This window comes from Lithobates pipiens, unplaced genomic scaffold (genome assembly GCF_037356315.1).
Source record: "Lithobates pipiens isolate NorthernLeopardFrog02 unplaced genomic scaffold, aLitPip1_a1.2 Scaffold_18, whole genome shotgun sequence".
NCBI classification, from domain to species: Eukaryota; Metazoa; Chordata; class Amphibia; order Anura; family Ranidae; genus Lithobates; species Lithobates pipiens.
In genome coordinates, this window is record NW_027507758.1 from 641905679 (window position 1) to 641927645 (window position 21967).

A 21967-nucleotide genomic window follows, 5' to 3' on the forward strand; every position below is an offset into this window, starting at 1 on the left:
AGGACTGGTAACTTGGTATAGGGTGCTACGGTACATAGGCTTGAGTGCGGTACAGTCTGCTGTTCTGTAAGGACCGCTATCGGTCCACAATAGATAGGGTTGACGTGCACCACTGCTGACCGCTGCCCTATACTGCAGCAGTCCTTCAGCGGTATAGGGACTGACGTACAGTCTGCTAAACACTAATACACAACCTGCTTGGTCCACAAAAGTTCTTATAAGGACTGGTAACTTGGTATAGGGTGCTACGGTACATAGGCTTGAGTGCGGTACAGTCTGCTGTTCTGTAAGGACCGCTATCGGTCCACAATAGATAGGGTTGACGTGCACCACTGCTGACCGCTCACCTATACTGCAGCAGTCCTTCAGCGGTATAGGGACTGACGTACAGTCTGCTAATCACTAACACACAACCTGCTTGTTCCACAAAAGTTCTTATAAGGACTGGTAACTTGGTATAGGGTGCTACGGTACATAGGCTTGAGTGCGGTACAGTCTGCTGTTCTGTAAGGACCGCTATCGGTCCACAATAGATAGGGTTGACGTGCACCACTGCTGACCGCTGCCCTATACTGCAGCAGTCCTTCAGCGGTATAGGGACTGACGTACAGTCTGCTAAACACTAATACACAACCTGCTTGGTCCACAAAAGTTCTTATAAGGACTGGTAACTTGGTATAGGGTGCTACGGTACATAGGCTTGAGTGCGGTACAGTCTGCTGTTCTGTAAGGACCGCTATCGGTCCACAATAGATAGGGTTGACGTGCACCACTGCTGACCGCTGCCCTATACTGCAGCAGTCCTTCAGCGGTATAGGGACTGACGTACAGTCTGCTAAACACTAATACACAACCTGCTTGGTCCACAAAAGTTCTTATAAGGACTGGTAACTTGGTATAGGGTGCTACGGTACATAGGCTTGAGTGCGGTACAGTCTGCTGTTCTGTAAGGACCGCTATAGGTCCACAATAGATAGGGTTGACGTGCACCACTGCTGACCGCTCACCTATACTGCAGCAGTCCTTCAGCGGTATAGGGACTAAGAGTTTTGTCACAGGGTCATTTAAAAAATGACATGCAGAGGAAGAGGCAGGCCCTTCCGCAGGGGTGGTAGGGGTAGGGCAGGAGCAACAGGCTTGAGCCAAAGTGGGAAGTTGCAGAAGGTGCGTTCAATTACTTTAAAGGATGCACCAGACTTGGTTGAGTGGCTCGCTCAGCCTTACTCTTCTGCACCCTCCTCATCCTCTCGATCTGCACCCTCTTCTTCACTCTCTGCTATGTGCACCCCCAAAGACACTACCACCAACAACACGACCACCACCACCACCACCACATACCTTCCGCTTGAGTCACTGGAATTATTTTCCGATCCATATCAAGAGGACATTTCTGATGCGCAGCCACTCTTGGTATTGGATCAGGAAGAGGAGGTAGCAACAAGCGCTACTCAGCAGTCTGACGCCAGTACCCAGATCAGCCCAAGGAGGAGGTTGGTCCCCGGTGTTGCTGCCTACTCTACTTATAGCGGTGGGGAAGGTGACGTTGATGATGACGTGTCTAGTGATGTCACGTGGGTGCCCACAAGAGAGGAAGAGGAGGGGAGTTCAGAGGGAGATATGGACCAGCAGATAGGGAGGAGAAGCAGCAATGACTTACATTGCACAGCAGGGACAAAGCAGACTGCAAATGTATCAGGAGCGAGTCATCGACCATGTACGGTCACATCTGGCGCTCCCAGGACACCGGCACATGGCTCCGCAGTGTGGGCTTTTTTTAACGTGTCCGCTGCTGACAATAGCGTTGCCATCTGCAATCTTTGCAGTCAACGCGTTAGTCGCGGTAAGCCCAATACTCACCTAGGGACGACCGCCTTAAGAAGGCACATGAGCAGCCATCACCGAGCCCAGTGGGAGCAACGGAACACACAAAGCCACACTGCAGGCTCTCACCGTCCAGCCTCGTCTTCTACTTCTCCTTCTCCTCTCTCCTCACAATTGTCCTCCACTCCACCTTCCATCACGCCAAGCTCACATTTTTCTGCAAAAAGGCAGGCTTCCGTGGGCCTAATGTTTGAGCGTAAAAAAATGATGACGCCGGATAACCCTCTTGCCCAACGGTTGGCGGCTGGCTTGTCAGAACTCATAGCCCGCCAACTACTGCCATATAAACTGGTGGACTCGGAGGCCTTTCGCAAATTTGTGGCCATTGGAACACCACAATGGAAGGTCCCAGGAAGGAAGTATTTCTCAGAGAAGGGCATCCCAGAGCTATATGGCCATGTTCAGCGGCAAGTGAATGTATCTCTGGCACACAGTGTCGGTGCCAAGATACATCTGACCACAGACACGTGGTCTAGCAAACACGGGCAGGGAAGGTATATCAGTTTTACTGCCCACTGGGTGAACCTTCTGACGGCCGTCAAGCATGTAACCCGTGGCACCCGTGTAGATTTGGTTTTACCGCCACGGATTGCATGCAGGCCTGACTCTTCTTCTCCTCCTCCTACTCCATCCTCCTCCCTCTCCTCCTCAGCTGCCTCCTCCTTTTCCGCTGCTAGCGTCTCTTCCACTGCACCGCCCAAGCTCCCCAGAACCTATTCCACATGCCAGGTGAGACGTTGCCATGCCGTGCTGCGTCTGTTGTGCCTGGAAGCAAAGAGCCACACTGGCCCGGCACTCCTTTCAGCTTTGCGTTCACAGGCAGATGAGTGGCTAACACCGCTCAATTTGACAGTTGGTAAAGTGGTGTGTGACAACGGTGCCAATCTGCTTAGCGCATTGAAACAGGGCAAAATCACGCACGTGCCGTGCATGGCACACGTCTTAAACTTGGTCGTGCAGCGATTCCTTGTCAAATACCCTGGGGTCCAGGACATCTTGCGGCAGGCAAGGAAAATCTCGGCCCATTTCAGAAGATCTTACACGGCCATGGCTCGCCTTGCTGACATTCAGCGGCGACACCATCTGCCGGTCAGACGTCTTATTTGCGATTGCCCGACGCGATGGAACTCAACCTTCTATATGCTTGATAGGCTGCTCCAGCAGAAACGTGCAGTTAACGTCTACCTGTATGAACTCTGCGAAAGAAACGGTTCTGGGGAGCTGGGTTTTTTTTCACCGCGCCAGTGGCTGCTCATGCGCGACACATGCAGACTTCTGCGGCCATTTGAGGAGATCACCAAACTGGTCAGTCGCAGCCATGGCGCCATCAGTGACATGGTACCTTATGCCTTCTTTCTGGAGCGTGCATTGCGTCGTGTCATTGATCAGGCTGTGGAGGAGCAGGAGCGGGAAGATGAGGAAGTCGCAATGCTGGATGAATTCCCAGGGGGGGCTACTCTATCTGAGACAAGTCAACAACAGGAGTCTGATGAGGAGTCAGAGGAGGATGGTGCCGGGGCGGATGAGCAGGAGCAAGAAGAGCATGCTTTAAACCTTTCTGGGATCCCTGTTGTGCGAGGATGGGGAGAGGAGAATGAAGAGGACGACATTATCCTGGATGATGAGCAGGAGCCAGGCCACCACACCGCTTCCACTTTAGTGCAAATGGGGGCCTTCATGCTCCAGTGTTTTAATAGGGACCCCCGTATAAAAAGCATGAGGGTCAAGGACCAGTACTGGGTGGCAACGTACTTAGACCCCCGGTACAAACACAAAATGGCGGAAATGTTACCGCCGTCGCAGAGGGCTGTCAGAATGCAGCACTTCCAGGCCTTGCTTCGAGAAATGCTGCATTCTGCTTTTGCGTGCGCTGGCAGAGGAGCAATTCCCACTCCCAGAGAAGGATTTGCGGGTACCAATCCAACAGCGCCTGCAAGAAGAGGCCGGTTTGAAGATGTGTTGGTGACTTCGGATATGAGGTCATTCTTTCAGCCGACCCATCGACAGGTGTCATCCGGATCCAGCATCAGGGAACGCCTAGACCGTCAGGTGTCCGACTACATTGGGTTAACGGCCGATGTGGACGCTCTGAGGAGTGATGAACCCCTAGACTACTGGGTGGGCAGGCTTGACCTCTGGCCAGAGCTTGCCCAATTTGCAATCGAACTGTTGGCTTGCCCCTCATCCAGTGTCCTGTCCGAAAGGACGTTCAGCGCAGCAGGGGGGATTGTGACCGATAAGCGTACTCGCCTAGCTCACCACAGTGTTAACTACCTCACATTTCTAAAAATGAATGAGGCATGGATCTCGGAGGAATTCAACACATGTGATCAGTAGACCATGTATATGTCTATAAACAATTTTTGGAATCAAGCACACAGACCTTCTTAATTCATTTGGCTCACTTCCCTGACCCAAAAAAGCACACCGTACTATATGCCCCTACCCTCCTCTTTGAAGAGGTTGAGCGGTGTCATATTTCTACTGGGGCTGCTTATTATGAGGGGTTCCCACCATCCCTGTGCTGTGCTGACTTCCTCCTGGGTGTTCTTATTATGAGGGGCTCCCACCATCCCTGTGCTGTGCTGACTTCCTCCTGGGGGTTCTTATTATGAGGGGATCACACCATCCCTGTGCTGTGCTGACTTCCTCCTGGGGCTGCTTACGGTGCTGCTGTCAGCGCTGTATGTCACGGAGCTGCTGTCAGCGCTGTATGTCACGGAGCTGCTGTCAGCGCTGTATGTCACGGAGCTGCTGTCAGCGCTGTATGTCACGGAGCTGCTGTCAGCGCTGTATGTCACGGAGCTGCTGTCAGCGCTGTATGTCACGGAGCTGCTGTCAGCGCTGTATGTCACGGAGCTGCTGTCAGCGCTGTATGTCACGGAGCTGCTGTCAGCGCTGTATGTCACGGTGCTGCTGTCAGCGCTGTATGTCACGGAGCTGCTGTCAGCGCTGTATGTCACGGAGCTGCTGTCAGTGCTGTATGTCACGGAGCTGCTGTCAGCGCTGTATGTCACGGAGCTGCTGTCAGCGCTGTATGTCACGGAGCTGCTGTCAGCGCTGTATGTCACGGTGCTGCTGTCAGCGCTGTATGTCACGGAGCTGCTGTCAGCGCTGTATGTCACGGAGCTGCTGTCAGCGCTGTATGTCACGGAGCTGCTGTCAGCGCTGTATGTCACGGAGCTGCTGTCAGCGCTGTATGTCACGGAGCTGCTGTCAGCGCTGTATGTCACGGTGCTGATGTCAGTGCTCTGTATTACGGTGCTGCTGTCAGTGCTCTGTATCTCCTGCACCCTCTTGTTTGCCTACCCTGGTCCCTGACCTTCCCTCTCCTCCATTGCCTTCATTAGCTCCATAGTCCTGAATTGTCAGAACAATTTCCCAAATAAAAAAAAAATGCTTGTAGTTATCGATCCCAAATTCACCTCATACATGTATTATGCTATTGTCCAGGTGGTGGGACTACGTGCTACCCCCTAATAATTACCCCGTGGCCGCAAATTCGACCTAAAGGTTTGCGAAATTCGCCTCCCATTGAAGTCAATGGAGCCCGCGGCGAACGGTCGTTTTCGCGAACGTTTGTGTCCGTTCGCGTTTCGCGTTCGCGAAACGTCCCGTCGGAAGTTCGTCCATCACTATTCCCCGTTCTTCCTCTCTGTGAGACGATTGTGGGACTCCATTGAGTCCACGCAAAACTGCAGTCACACTCATGGAGCTCACGGTCACACTCATGGAGCTTGCAGCGGGTACGCACCACCGGCGGCGCACGTTCAACCACAATGCCGCATCTTAAAGGGGACATATATATACGTCCATATGCCTAGCTGTGCCATTCTGCCGACCTATATCGGCATGCGGCGGTTGGCAAGTGGTTAAAGTACAACCAATAATTCATAAAAAAGAAATTAAAATAAATATTTTGAAAAAGTGCAGTAAAGTCCTTATGAATGAATAGTTCAATAATCAGGAAGGTGCAAACAGTGAAGACGGTGAAGAAATAATCCCTTGGTGTATTCTCATGAGTGAAATGGCTGACACCACACCACTGTGCTCACAGGACTCTCACCTCATGGACATATAACATATGCCTTAGATCTTCATCCAGTAAAACAACAATCACCACCACTTTCAGGATCCCGGGTCACCAATATGCCTCTTCCCAAAAAGATCCCGCCCCTCATTCAAGGTAATCCATTTCACATGTAAGGTAAATCAGCCTCCAATAGTGTATTACCGTTACCAAAGAATTTATTAGACTTAAAAATGCCCGATTACATCAATAAAATAATGTGCCAAGGAAAGACAAACAAATGTTGTTTATGTCACATCTCTTACGTCACTTCTGGTCCGCTGTATACTCCGGTCACGCCCTATGCGTTACGTCACGTCACATGCCTTCCGCTGCAATTGTTTCTAACTGTATGGGGGCTGGACTGACTGGAGGAGGAGACAGATTGCTGTTCCTAATCACTAGGAACAGCAGATCTTTCTCTAACTCTCCTGCCAGAATGGGGATCCATCTGTTTACATTGACAGATCCCTGTTCTGGCTCTCTGAGGAGAGGACGTCGCAGCCCCACGACCAGGCGGATCAGGTCCTTGACCGTACAGCAGGCGCGTGCGCTGTGACTCCTTAATGGAGTCGATGTACACCTATGGTGATTTGTGGGAATGTGCCGGTGTGACGCCATATAATCATGGTGGCTGGTCGGAAAGTGGTTAATATAAAAGTTTTTTCCCCCGTGACTCCCAGGTAAAATCCCCATATATCCTACTTCTGGGTATATTTATTATTAGATATATGATATAAGTTATATTACTTTCACTATTTCACAGTATAAATGAATCCCTTATAGTAGTGATTATCTGATGTTTTTGTAATATAAAGGAATATTTTTTTATCCCCATCATAACAGATGATTAAACAAAATCATGCTGCTGCTACTAAATGTCCTATGCTGGCCATACACGGATCGATTATTGGACGAGAATATTCACACAAATATTTGTATGAAAATGATTTGTACATACGATGAATGGACGAGTGTAATTAGAAAATTCCACTTCATTTTAACATTCAATTATAAAATGAATGTAACTTCTGAGCAAAAACCACATACATGATGTGAAAATTTGTTAGATGGAGAAAAGTTTTCTGTTCTGCACCTTCCAATTTTCCCGTCACTGTGGTGGAAAATGAACGCCGATTTGACCCACTAATGGTTAGAAAATTGGATGAATGTTTTTTTGAAAGAAAAATGAGTTTGTGTTCGGCCAGCATAAGTGACATCAGGTGCAGGGAGCTTGTACCCACCTACCTGTCTATGACAAGGGAGTCTGTCATCCATCATATTATATTACACTACTATCTGATCATCTGCAAAACAGCGTTTTACCTCTTTTTTATATTTTAATAATGTTGATCTCTGATTCTGATATGTAGCAGATTCTCCCTCTAATAATACATCTATCTGTCTGTTATTCTCAGAGGGGATTAAATATCCAACTATATATCTGGAGATTTATATTTACCACTGTATATAGATATTCAGGAATATTAACTAAATTATACACCGACCTTTTTTTGAGGTTTTTATCCAATTAGTTGATTAATCGAAATAACAATCTGCCAACCAATCAATTATGAAAATAATCATTAGTTGCTGCCCTACAGAGGATCCAATTACTAGTTACTTTGAAGGGGGAATTGTAAGATCCTCAGAGACAAAGCTGCCTGATGTGGGCGGAGTCCTGGTTTACGGGAACCAATCAGCTCATGTCTAGTAATAATCTTTGTGTTTCTATTTTAGTAGATGGACGGGAGATGAGGAAAACCTCAGAGGATTGTCTCACTTTGTCTCCAGACTGTAAAGTAGAAGATGAGGACATCACACAGTATAGTCCAGGAGAAAACCCGACTACCTCAAATGTCCATCCGGCACCACACAGTGTAGATGGACCATCGTATTCCTCTTATCCTGAGGAACCTCAGACTGTGAGGGACGGTGCCGTCCTTCCAACAGAGAAGAGGCTTTCATGTACTGAGTGCGGGAAGTGTTTCCGTTATAAATCCAATCTTAATGTGCATAAAAGATCTCACACAGGAGAGAAGCCGTATTCCTGTCCTGAGTGCGGGAAATTCTTTTCACAGAAGTCCAGTCTTTACACACATCAGAGATCTCACACGGGGGAGAAGCCGCATTCCTGTCCTGAGTGTGGGAAATGCTTTTCAGTGAAGTCCAGTCTTTCCAGACATCAGAGATCTCACACGGGAGAGAAGCCGTATTCCTGTCCTGAATGTGGGAAGCATTTTTCAGTGAAGTCCCAACTTTTTACACATCAGAGATCTCACATGGGGGAGAAGCCATATTCCTGTACTGAGTGCGGGAAGTGTTTCCAATTTAAATCCAACCTTAATGTGCATAAAAGATCTCACACGGGAGAGAAGCCGTATTCCTGTCCTGAGTGTGGGAAATGTTTTTCAGAGAAGTCCAGTGTTTACATACATCAGAGATCTCACACAGGAGAGAAGCCGTATTCCTGTCCCGAGTGTGGAAAATGTTTTTCAGTGAAGTCCCATCTTTTCACACATCAGAGATCTCACACAGGGGAGAAGCCGTATTCCTGTCTTGAGTGTGGGAAATGTTTTTCAGTGAAGTCTTATCTTTCCACACATCAGAGATCTCACACAGGGGAGAAGCTGTATTTCTGTCCTGAGTGCGGGAAATGTTTCTCACGGAAGTCCCATCTTTACATACATCAGAGATCTCACACGGGTCAGAAGCCGTATTCCTGTCCTGAGTGTGGAAAATGTTTTTCAGATAAGTCCAGTCTTTACACACATCAGAGATCTCACACAGGGGAGAAGCCGTATTCCTGTCCTGTGTGCGGGAAATGTTTTTCAGTGAAGGCCAGTCTTTACACACATCAGAGATCTCACACAGGGGAGAAGCCGTATTCCTGCCCTGAGTGTGGAAACTGTTTCTCACGGAAGTCCAATCTTTACACACATCAGAGATCTCACACAGGGGAGAAGCCGCATTCCTGCCCTGAGTGCGGGAAATGTTTCTCACGGAAGTCCAATCTTTACACACATCAGAGATCTCACAAAGGGGAGAAGCCATATTCCTGTCCTGAGTGCGGGAAATTTTTTTCAGTGAAGTCCCATCTTAACACACATCAGAGATCTCACACAGGGGAGAAGCCGTATTCCTGTCCTGAGTGCGGGAAATGCTTTTCACAGAAGTCCGATCTTTCCACACATCAGAGATCTCACACAGGGGAGAAGCCTTATTCCTGTCCTGAGTGTGGGAAATGTTTTTTAAAAAAGTCCCATCTTTGCAAACATCAGAGATCTCACATAAGGCAGAAGCCGTATTCCTGTCCTAAGTGAGGGAATTGTTCCTCACTGAAGTCCTGTCTTCCTGTACATCAGGGACCCCACACAACCCTCGAGGTGTATTAGTGCCTTGAGTGTGGGAAATGTCTTCTATATGAATGTTGCTGGACATCACAGGTCTCATGTGGGGAAGAAGCACACCCTGATATACACCTCAGATATATTCCATGGCTGATCTTCATCATGTAAGAAACAGTTGATAAGGAGATCAGAGATCACCAAAGACATGGATGAAGTGTTGTACCGTGTCGGCCATTGATAGCAGGAGAAAAATAAAAATGGAGTCATTACCTCTCATTGGCTGAGTACATTTTGTGGTGGAAGATTTCACAAACACTTTAGAGGTCTTAAAAAAAATGCCATAATGAATATTGGCCATATTTTATTTCATACTCTGATTTCCTTGACTCCATCTAATGACCATAATGCAGTATTGCACTAATTGAGGTGTTTCAAGAAAAATACCCGATTATGGCCACTAGATGGAGCGGATGATCATAGGAAATCACTGTTTTAAATCACAGCCAGAAATTTTAACAGCTGGATGAATGATTGTCAAATTAATCTAATATATATATATATATATATATATATATATTTTTTTTTTTTTTTTTTTTTTTTAAATAGACCTCTTAGTCTCCTTCATCAGACATGTCTTCATACTAATACCTGAGATCATACTCATACACTTATCAGTACAGTACACACTGAAGGATAGAACTTAAATAAGCCAACACTATTAGACTAACCATTGAATTCAAATGAGAAATACTATGTTTGGACTTTAGATGGCACTAAGTATAATAGCAATTGTAGTCAGAGTCTTCAAGCGGGAAATGCAATATTCCTAAGAACCAAGGCCTGAGGTGTGCCATGACCTAGCTGGTCAGTATGCCTGAAAAGAGGGCATACCCTGAATGTAAGAATAAGAAAATACCATGAGTATGCATGAAAGGCTGGGGGGAACGGGTGGGAGGGAACCCAGAAAAACACCAACACTGGCCCTGACAGAGGAGGAGGATTAAATAGCCTCTCTGACTCCTCCCAGCCTTTACACTTGTGGTCAGAGTGGGAAATGCGATATTCCTAAGAACCAAGGCCTGAGGTGTGCCATGGCCTATCTAATCAGTATGCCTAAAAGAGGGCAAAAAGACACAAGTTTAGGTGAAAAAGGGAAGGTAATGATCCAACCCGAAGAATAACGCGTGCCCAGATGGCAACAGTAAGTAACCGGTAAGTATCCGCTGTGACAGGAGAACCCACCGACTCTTGACTTGGTGATGAGAAGGAACCCCCTTTAGTACCTGCGAATCTACGCAGAACCCAACTGAACGTCCTGTGAAGGATAGGATTGAGCCTGATGCCCAAGGCAACCCAGACATGAGTATGAAATGTAGACATGTGCATTCGTTTTCGTCCGAATGCATTTTCGTTCCGAATTTCAGCTATTTACGTTTTCGTTTTGACAAACGATAACAAAAGCACAGAATCCGAAAAACGAAAGATCCGACATAAATAAATGCTTTATTTTCGTTTTCATTGTTACAACAGTTCGATATAGAATAGGAGATTCGACGTGACTCTGACAATAACAATCTGTCTATAGAACCTCTGGTCGAATGTGCCTAACCTTACCTCTATTAGTCCAAGAATATATAGAGAAAATATCCGACAGAGAAAAAAGATTTGACAGAGAGAAAAGATTCTGCAAGTTACTGTCCTAAAAAGTGTTTGGGGACCCGGGTCCTGCCCCAGGGGACATTATCAATGCAAAAAAAGTTTTAAAAATGGCAGTTTTTTCGGGAGCAGTGATTTTAATAATGATTAAAGTGAAACAATAAAAGTGTAATATCCCTTTAAATTTCGTGGGGGGGGGCGGGGGGTTGTCTATAGTATGCCTGTGAAGGGGCTCATGTTTCTGGTGCTTAGAACTGTCCCTGCATTAAGTGTCATTTATGCAGGAAAAAAAGTCCTTTAAAATCACTCGCAGCTATTATGAATTGTCGGCTCCGTAATACAGAGAACACTCATTGAAAGTCATTGATAAATAAATAAATAAAAAAGCGTGGGGGTCCCCCAAATTCAATTACCAGGCCCTTCAGGTCTGGTATGGATATTAAGGGGAACCCTGCCTCAAATTTAAGAAAAAATTTGATGTGGGGTTCCCCCTAAATATCCATAACCAGACCCTTCAGGTCTGGTATGGATATTAAGGGGAACCCCGCGTCAAATGTAAAAAAAAAAATTGACGTGGGGGTCCCCCTAAAAATCCATACCAGACCCTTTATCCGAGCACGCAACCTGGCAGGCCGCAGGAAAAGAGGGGGGGGACGAGAGAGCGGCCCCCCTCCCTCCTGAACCGTACCAGGCCACATGCCCTCAACATTGGGAGGATGCTTTGGGGGTCTGTGACCCCTCAAAGCACCTTGTCCCCATGTTGATGAGGACAAGGGCCTCATCCTCACAACCCTGGCCGGTGGTTGTGAGGGTCTGCGGGCGGGGGCTTATCAGAATCTGGAAGCCCCCTTTAACAAGGGGACCCCCAGATCCTGCCCCCCCCTGTTTGAAATGGTAAGGGGGTACAAAAGTACCCCTACCATTTCACAAAGAAAGTGTCAAAAATAGTTAAATAAAACAAACACACTTTTGAAAAATTCCTTTATTAAAAATAAAATAAATAAAAAAAGATTCCAGCGGTGGTAATCCATTCTTGCTATCCAGCGACGGACGGTCATCTCTCCAGCGATGGCTCATCTCATCCAGCGCAGCGAATCCTCCATCCTTCTTCTGTCTCCGTGGAGGAGACACTGCAGGCATTCCGGCGGCTGACGTTTCTTATATACGGAGGGCGGGGCCACCCGTCACCTGACCCCGCCCCCTCTGACGCAAGGGGAAACCCGGGGTTCCCTGTGACGTATGGGTGACCCCGCACCCCTCTGATGTAACACAGGCAGGTTTCCGTTACATCAGAGGGGGCGGGGTCACCCATACATCACGGGGAACCCCGGGTTTCCCCTTGCGTCAGAGGAGGGTGGGGTCAGGAGACGGGTGGCCCCGCCCACCGTATATAAGAAACGTCAGCCGCCGGAATCCTTGCAGTGTCTCCTCCACGGAGACAGAAGAGGGATGATTCGCTGCGCTGGATGAGATGAGCCATCGCTGGAGAGATGACGTCTGTCGCTGGATAGCAAGAGTGGATTAGCAGCGCTGGAATCTTTTTTTATTTTTTTTTTATTTTTAATAAAGGAATTTTTCAAAAGTGTGTTTGTTTTATTTAACTATTTTTGACACTTTCTTTGTGAAATGGTAGGGGTACTTTTGTACCCCCTTACCATTTTAAACAGTGGGGGGGCCAGGATCTGGGGGTCCCCTTGTTAAAGGGGGCTTCCAGATTCTGATAAGCCCCCCGCCCGCAGACCCTCACAACCACCGGCCAGGGTTGTGAGGATGAGGCCCTTATCCTCATCAACATGGGGACAAGGTGCTTTGAGGGGTCACAGATCCCCAAAGCATCCTCCCAATGTTGAGGGTATGTGGCCTGGTACGGTTCAGGAGGGAGGGGGGCCGCTCTCTCGTCCCCCCTCTTTTCCTGCGGCCTGCCAGGTTGCGTACTCGGATAAAGGGTCTGGTATGGATTTTTAGGGGGACCCCCACGTCAATTTTTTTTTACATTTGACGCGGGGTTCCCCTTAATATCCACACCAGACCTGAAGGGTCTGGTTATGGATATTTAGGGGGAACCCCACGTCAAATTTTTTCTTAAATTTGAGGCAGGGTTCCCCTTAATATCCATACCAGACCTGAAGGGCCTGGTAATTGAATTTGGGGGACCCCCACGCTTTTTTTTTATTTATTTATTTATTTTTTTATCAATGACTTTCAATGAGTGTTCTCTGTATTACGGAGCCGACAATTCATAATAGCTGCGAGTGATTTTAAAGGACTTTTTTTCCTGCATAAATGACACTTTGTGCAGGGACAGTTCTAAGCACCAGAAACATGCGCCCCTTCACAGGCATACTATAGACAACCCCCCCTTACGAAATTTAAAGGAATATTACACTTTTATTGTTTCACTTTAATCATTATTAAAATCACTGCTCCCGAAAAAACAGACGTTTTTGAAACTTTTTTTTGCATTGATACATGTCCCCTGGGGCAGGACCCGGGTCCCCAAACACTTTTTAGGACAGTAACTTGCAAATTAGTCTTTAAAATTAGCACTTTAGATTTTGAACGTTGGAGTCCCATAGACTTTAATAGGGTTCTAAAGTATGCTGTATACTAGCTCCATCGAATCTTCTTTATACATTCCACAGACACCATAAGCCTACAAAGACAGATTCGATCGTAATTCATGTGGATTTTCGGACGAATGCAATTTTTGAACGAAAAACGAAATAAATAAAAACGAATTTCGGGAGTAACTAAATAAATTAAGTTTTCGGACGAAAACGAAATTACGAAACAAAATATTTTACTCTGCACATGTCTAATGAACTGCTTGTGAATGAGAGGATACATCGGGCAAAGGGAGCAAAGGATGGCCTGAGGAACCCCTCAAGATGATGGCCGAGAAGACTGAAATACCTTAACGGACACCAGTGAAGTAGCACAGTGAAATGCCCCCCAACCCCTGGCCTCCCCATACTTGGTATGAGGAAGTGAGAGGGTGAATGCAAAAAAGACCACTGGCAGGAGTGCAAAATGCTGGATACCTGATGGAGTAGGCGCCATGACAATGAGCATCGTCAAACATGGAGAAAACATGCCAGACACAAAACACTGGTCCCACCTGATACGAGCAGGTCGTGCTTCAGCCTGAGACCTACCAACCGAGACTAAATCCTGAATCAAGGAAGGAGATTCAGACTTCATCCCAGGTAAATAAGTCTCATGGCATGATACAGACATACCCAAAGTGACTAAAGCCCCCCTACCTGGAACAGACTGGGGATCGGCAAAGATGACTGGACCGACGTCCCTGAGCAGTACTCCAGGCAACCTCCTAGACGAGATCAGAGCTGATAGTGGAATCCAGAATCATGATGACGTTGCCCAAACCTACCACCTAAGGACTGTGGCTTAGGACACACCCCGAGAGAGTATAAATCCCAGGGCGGTAACCAGGGCTTCTATGCAACAGGTTGTCAACTTACCTAAGAATGAGAATATGAGCAGAAATGTCAAGACCACTGCGCGTAAATGAACCTGATGACGGACACCCCCTGTGTAAGTTGTGAGTGAGCCCAAGTAACCTGCAGCACAGAGACAGGTAATTAACAGAAAAAACTCAGGGCCAGTGTACCCACAGACCGTGGTGGGCAGTCGTACAGGTGTGGTGAATGAACATGCATCGTATGACGTATGGTATACCGGTGAAAAGATTGTGGTCAACAATCATTAACAAACGAAACCTCAGCCCATATGGATCTGTAGATGTGACAGATCCTGATGTGTGAGCCCTAGCTAACTGAACCAGGTACAAACATGAACACAGACACGATAAGACATGACAACCAACGAAGATGAAAACAGGTACCGTAGTATGCTATGAGTGAACAACTACCCCTCTGAGAAATGCTGAGTCTGAACACCGAGGCTGAAAAAGCTCTGACAGAAATGATGGGCCAGAAATGCAAGGACAGCAACGCTATGACAGAACGCTGTGACAGAAATGCTGAAACTAAATGCTGAGGCAGAAACGAAATGACATAAATGTACATAGATGAATATAGATATCAGCTCCCAAGCACAAAACAAGACGAGACTTGCTTAGCTGCTGACATGGACCTGAATCCAAAGTAACACCACCTCCGGGGTCCCCATGCATACAGCTCACGAAGAGCACCGTTCCCCCAAATGCCAGGGACCATAATCGCAATGCAAGAGGCTGGCATTCAGTCCTCTCCAAAATCCTCTGTCCCGGGTGAGTCTGCCACATATATATATATATGCAATTGATTATAGGAAAAAAAACACATAACAATCAAATATATGTGATAGTCAATTGTGCAAAAACCATACAATTATTGTCCAATTAGAGCTGTGTATATCAAAACTGTCCATATAATCTGTGTTTGGGAATCCAATGAAACATACAGGTGCTCAGTCCACAAATGACATCTGTTGTAAGGCAGCTTTCACACTGGGTTGGGGGCGGCGCCGACGGTAAAACAATGCTATTTTTAGCAACTCTTTACCGTTGTTTTTGCAGTGGTATTAAGCCACTAACGGGCACTTTTAACACCTGTTAATGGCCAAAAAAGGGTTAAAAACCACCCGCAAAGTGCTGCTGCAGAGGCACTTTGCCGGCGGTTTGGCCATGCTGTCCATTAATTTCAATGTGGAGGAGGGGTGTACACATCGCTCCTTCACCGCTCCAAAGATGCTGCTTGCAGGAGTTTTTATAAGGTCCTGCCAGCACATCGCCTCAGTGTGAAAGCCCTCGGGATATCACTGAGATTGCAGGGGAGCCGTTTTTTCAGGCGCTATTTTTTAGCCCAAAAGCGCCTGAATAAATGCCCCAGTGTGAAGGGGGTCTTACTGAAAAGTGTATCAAAAGGAAATCCTTAAGATATTGTGTCCATAAACTGGAACCCCCACCTATAGGTGAAATAACCGGAGCCTGTGACTTCATTTCCGGGGACTCCGGTGTGCGGAAGATCTTAACCCTGAATTTTTTTAAATGCGGTTTACTGGTTTTATTGTGAGCAGATTTTTTGCTAACAATAAAACCCCCAGAGAACGAGGACCCTTGTGATGAAAGGGATTAGGACCTGAAGATCTCTGCTATAAAAAGCGCAATTTGACCGATCGGTCATTCCCTGAGGTGAGTGGCTATTTCACCTATAGGTGGCGGTTCCAGTTAACTGACACAAAGGGGATTATTTACAAAAGGCAAATCCACTTTGCACTACAAGTGTAAAGTACACTTGAAATTGCACTTGGAAGTGCACTTGGAAGTGCAGTCGCTGTAGATCTGAAAGGAAGATCTGAAATGAGGGGAAGCTCTGCTGATTTTATCATCCCATCTTGTGCAAGCTAAAATGCTGTTTTTAATTTTCCTTGCATGTCCCCATCAGATCTACAGCAACTGCACTTCCAACTGCACTTTGCACTTGTAGTTTGCACTTGTAGGGCAAGGTGGATTTGCCTTTTGTAAATAACCCTCAATGTGTTAAGGATTTCCCTTTGACACATTTCCCAGCAACAGCAGATGTCACTTGGTGGACTGAGCACCTTGTATGTTTTATTGGGTTCATTGGGGTTATTGGGGTTTATTGGGGAGAATATCAGTTTTTTGGACTGTTTTGACGACTAGCAGCAGTGATGAGGCTGCACTGATAGGCACTGATGAGTTGGCACTGATAGGCTGCACTGATGAACACTGATAGGTGGCACTAATGGGCCATGATACTTGGCACAAATGGGCAATGATAGGCAACACTGATGGGCACTGATAGGCAGCACTGGTAGGTGGCACTGATAAATGGCACTTATGAGAAGGTATTGATGAGCAGCTCTGATTGGCACTGATAGGCTGCACTAATGGTCACTGATAGGTTGCCCTGATGGGCAGCACTTATGAGAAGGCATTGATGGGCAGCACTGATTGGGACTAATAGGCTGCACTAATGGGCAGCACTTATGAGAAGGCATTGATGGGCAGCACTGATTGGCACTAATAGGCTGCATTAATGGGCACTGATGGGAGAAGATGATATAGACCCATAATAACAAATGCAGTTCGAGACAAACATTCACACACACAGTCACTAACATATACATGCAGACATACTGAAATATACAGTTACATACTGACACAAACAACAAAACAGTAGTGTGACTTTTGGATACTTTTTTTCCTTTTACAGTATAGTTGTCAGCAAGTAAAGATGTTTTTGATGAAACCCCTATGTATGTATTATATATTCCTTAGTGCTGGCTGAATAGCTGAGGGGAGAGTACTTCTGGGAGGGGGATTTGGTTGACCGATTCCATTATAATGTTATAACCTGCTGAGGACTTTTATGGAGCTTCATTTTCTTGATGAGAGGGGTGGAGGCTTTTGGGAATTGCAATAAATGTATGAGTTCATATGGTTGAAGGATGTGTCATAATGCCAGAGTAGCTGTATATATATATATATATATATATATATATATATATATATATATATATATATATATATATATATATATATATATATATATATATATATATATATATATATATCTGTCTCCTGATGGAGGTTCAAGAATTGTGCATGTTTTGTATGGGGAAATGTGGGGGTCTCCTTTTCCTTTGTTAATGTTTGGATGTAAGCTGGTGCGGTTCTTTTTGTGACCGGTCTTTTTGTTTCCGCAATGTGTGGTTTATTATTGTATGCACCTGTTCTAATATTTCCATATGATGTCATTTACATGTTTTTTCTCCCCCACATCCCCAGTACTTGCCTTGGCATGCAATCATCTATCTCTGTTTAAAGGGACACTACCACCAAAAAATCAAATGTTCTTATTTTGTTTATTTTATATTGGTGCTCTCTCATATGTATTTTGTTTTTCTCATGTACATTTATTTAATAAAATATTTTACACTGCATGTGTCACTGTGGGGGTCATTTACTGTAGCGCCAGGAAGTACTGGGCACGATGGCAAATAATAGCGCCCATTTTAGCCAATTGAAATGTCAGCAGGCGAATGTGTGAATGAAAAAGAGCGTTATTAGCAGCGGACAAACTTTAGTAAGTGTGCTAAATCAGTGCTAATTAGCGATTCCGCATATATGCAAATGCCAATTTCTACTAAGTTGTTATATAGCACTGCACTGTAACCATGATCTATGCATGTGAAAGAAACATTTTTATGTGAGATGTGCTCTACCTCGTGTCCATCTATTGATGTATATTGCAATTAGTATTCCTAGTTTTTTCCTTCTTTTGCTAACGAATGCAGTTATGAATGATTATTACATAGTAATGTCTGCGATTCTGTAAAGTTACATGTATTAAACATTTAGGTTAGTTATTTGTTGTATGTTGTTTTTTAAATGTTTTTTATTTTACATTGTTTAATTTAGGTGACTATAAAGTGGTAATTATTTATGTTCATTCTTTAATCATACTACACTATTATGCAGGTCTTCTACTTAGCCCAATGGCTTAGTGGTCTGCTCTGATGTCTCCACAGCACTCATGGTACAAGTTCAACTACCGGCCAACCTACCATCCACCAGCTGTGTTTATTTTTTCAGTGCACAAGTGAATTAAAATTAACAAACAAAGAAATGTAAACTGCCTGTTAGCTAGTATGTGGTGTTTGGAATTTCACACCATAATATTATTGAATACTTACATATCATTGCATGCATTTGAAGAGTTGATATAATAGAATCAGCCAAATTAAAGTGCATTGGCTAATTGGCATTCACCCATTTTCAGCATATGCTGCTTTGGCTAATTGGCTAATAATCAATTGTCTTTTTCACCAATTCAGTCTTTTAATATGTCTCTGTGGGATTTGAACCCATAAGTCTTTTAAAGCCTGAACTTGCCAAGGTAGAAGTGCTGACCACTAGCCTTTTGGGCGTAGCACAGTCATCTATAGAAAATACATTTACTAGTGTTTGATGTTTCTTCTCCCCGAGCTGTCTCTCCTGCCGCTGCTGTCTTCTCCCGCTGATGTGCTCTTCCACACAGCCAGTTACCCACTAATAAAAAAAGCTGCTCTTCTGTGGCCATCCGATAAGGTCACCTGGAGGGTCCGCTCCATGGCTATGTAAGAGACGCCACACAGTGGGTGACAACATAGCGGAGGAAGACCGCCACAGAAGAAGAGCAGCTTTTTTTTATTAGCAGGTAACCAGCGGTCCGGAAGAACACAGCAGCTGGAGAAGAAGGTGGCGGCAGGAGAGACGGCTCTGGGAGAATACAGCTCAGGGAGAAGATGGAGGAGGGAGAGACAACGTCTGGAGAAGATGGCTCAGGGAAGAAGATAGCTCGGAGCTATTTTACAATAAAGGACTTGTCAAAAACCGGATATTGATTTTTTTTACATTTCACTGCTTTTTTGGGGAACGGGTAGGGGTACGATGTACCCCATACCTATTCACATAGGGGGGCAGGAACTGGGGGCCCCCTTGTTAAAGGGGGCTCCCAGATTCTGATAAACCCCCTGCCCACAGACCGACAACCACGGACCAGGGTTGTCGGGGAGAGGCCCTTGTCTCCATCAACATGGGGACAAGGTGCTTTGGGGCATGTGGCCTGATACGGTTCAGAAGGGGAGGGTGTTCACTCACCCCCCCATCCTGACCTCCAGGCTGCATGCTCAAATAAGGGTCTGGTATGGATTTTGGGGGGCCTCACATAATTTTATTTTACATTTTGGTGTGGGGTTCCCCTTAAAGTCCATACTAGACCCAAAGGGCCTGGTAACTACTGGGGGGACCCTACAATCTTTTTTTCCTTGATTTTTGGAATTCCACACCATAATATTATTGAATAAGTACATACCATTGCATGCATTTGAATAGTTAAAATATGGAATAAATCAAACTGATGTGCATTGGCTAATTATGCTGCTGAGTACAAAGCACACTTTCAGGAGATGACACTGTCAGTGGGATTTGAACTCATGGCTTGAACCTTTGAGAGCAGCAAGGCATACCGCTATCCTACAGAGCTGAGCACATACCTACAGAGAAAATATATTTACTAATGTTTGATTCTACACAATCATGTTTGGCCTTAATATTATAGTAACAACCATGCTCATGCTGATGTGACATTGGCTAATAGGCGTTCGCCTTTTTTCACTGAGTCTAATGCAAGCTTTCAGTAGGTGATACCGTCTGTGTGATTTTCAGCCATTTGAGCACAATTATATTGAGAACATACGTTTACTAGTGTTTGATGGTGGGACTACTTTATATTCTTTTTTTTTTTTTCAAAATAGTTTATTGTGGTTTTGAAATATAACAAACAGAGCATACATAGGCAAAAAGATAAACATCAATGTATCAGCTCAGAGACATACAATGCAATACATATTCAATGTAACACTTAAGCCTAGAGATTTGGTGAGGAAGCATACCTGAAACAACTATTGTTTGTAAAAGGGGAGAGAGCAAATAATTGAACAAGATAAGTGGGGTAATGAATCACATGAGGTCTACTACTGTCTATCACGTTGCTTAGAAGACGAGGATATAAGAGTAGTGGGCGTAATAGTGAAGGATATGAATACCCCAAACATCAGCAGCTACTAAAACCCAGTGTAGGTCAAAAAAGATAAAATGTAAACCTAGAAACGTGCATCAAGTCTCTGGTAACATCATCCACCCCATATGGGAACTAACTGTGGATGAGAGTAACACACCCGGTAGAACAACCGAGGAGTTTGTGTGGAGACTTGATGGAAAACATTGTAACTGAACAAACCATTTTTGTTTTTAAAAGAAAGGTTTAAGGATAATAAAAGTTAGAGCTCAGTCGAATAGAGAACATATGGGGGGGGGATGAGGAGGAATGAGCGGGGAGGAAAAGTGAAGTAAAGTTGACTAGAGCAAAAAATACCAAGATCATGTAAGCATCCCAATGTTTATTTAGGACGATTAAGAGGGTGGTAGGTGAGTATCGGTATAAGTAGGGGATAGCTTGAAATGTATCCAACATGCCCAGGTGTGATTGAATCGTGAGTGTGTGTCATGAGCTTGATGTATAAGTCTTTCCATTTCCTCAGTATGATTGATTTGTCTAAACCAATCAGTCAAGGTAGGAATCTTGGCGGTTTTCCAATGTCTGGGGATGCACATCGTGGCGGCATTGATCATGTGTAAGGCAAGAGACTTCCTATAGCTGGTCTGTGGAATCTGCGTGTGATGAAGGAGATATTGGGCTGGTGAATAGTTCGGAGAGTATGTCGTGATCTTTACTACATTGTCATGAACTGCTCTCCAGAACGGTTGAAGTACTGGGCAGTCCCACCAAATATGTAAAAAGGAACCAATATCAGAGTCACATCTCCAACAAGTCGGGGGAATGTCTGGAAATAGTCTATGTATTTTTTCAGGAGTGCGATACCATCTAGAGTATATCTTATATCGGTTCTCTTGCGCCGATACGTTTAAAGTACCCTTATGTGCATGTTCAAATGTTCGCAGCCAATCTTCAGTGGTCAAGGGAGTTAACAGGTCATTATCCCATTGCATTTTAACATTATCCTGTGCTTTGGTGTCCGAGTGAAGTAAAGCAGTGATGGTGGAAATCAAGTGTTTTTGGGGTTCGGAGCTATTGCATAAAGTTTCAAAGGGGGTAAGCTCCCTATTCCAGAGTGTCAGCGGTTGTGAAGTAAGGAAGTGCCTGATTTGGAGATATTTAAAAAATGGTAAATGAAGTTCTGGAAATTTAGAAACCATATGTGGGAATGAGAGAATCTCTCCGCGTTCTATGAACTGAGAAGTTCTGTAAGTCCCTGTCTGGTGAGGAGGTCTATGTCCTGAGATACCGGGGGGAAAGTCCGGGTTAGAGGATAAAGGAGTCATAGGCCCTAGTAGTCCGTCAATGCAGAGAGTGGCACTCGTACGGTGTAGAGCCTGTATAGTTGGGCCTATAAAGGGGTGAGTCCGGATCGGCACGGGGAGTGCTGAGTTAGCTATCCATGGGAGATTGGTCAAAGGAAG

The 21967-nt window shown here is 45.4% G+C and overlaps 3 protein-coding genes across 9 annotated transcripts in view; 1 reads left to right on the forward strand and 2 right to left on the reverse strand.

The window, feature by feature from the left end:
- LOC143989536 (uncharacterized) overlaps positions 1 to 9576 on the forward strand; it is a 297691-nt gene extending 288115 nt beyond the window's left edge. For all 7 annotated transcript variants that reach the window (XM_077489687.1, XM_077489684.1, XM_077489680.1 and 4 more), the window contains one exon: positions 7691 to 9576. In XM_077489687.1, the coding sequence (XP_077345813.1) occupies positions 7691 to 9273 (1583 nt within the window). In that variant the 3' untranslated portion in view covers positions 9274 to 9576. The remainder of the gene's footprint in view (positions 1 to 7690) is intronic.
- LOC143986903 (uncharacterized) overlaps positions 1 to 21967 on the reverse strand; it is a 1023878-nt gene that overhangs the window by 972226 nt on the left and 29685 nt on the right. The gene's annotated exons all lie outside the window — the stretch shown is intronic.
- LOC143989915 (uncharacterized) overlaps positions 1 to 21967 on the reverse strand; it is an 85590-nt gene that overhangs the window by 35575 nt on the left and 28048 nt on the right. The gene's annotated exons all lie outside the window — the stretch shown is intronic.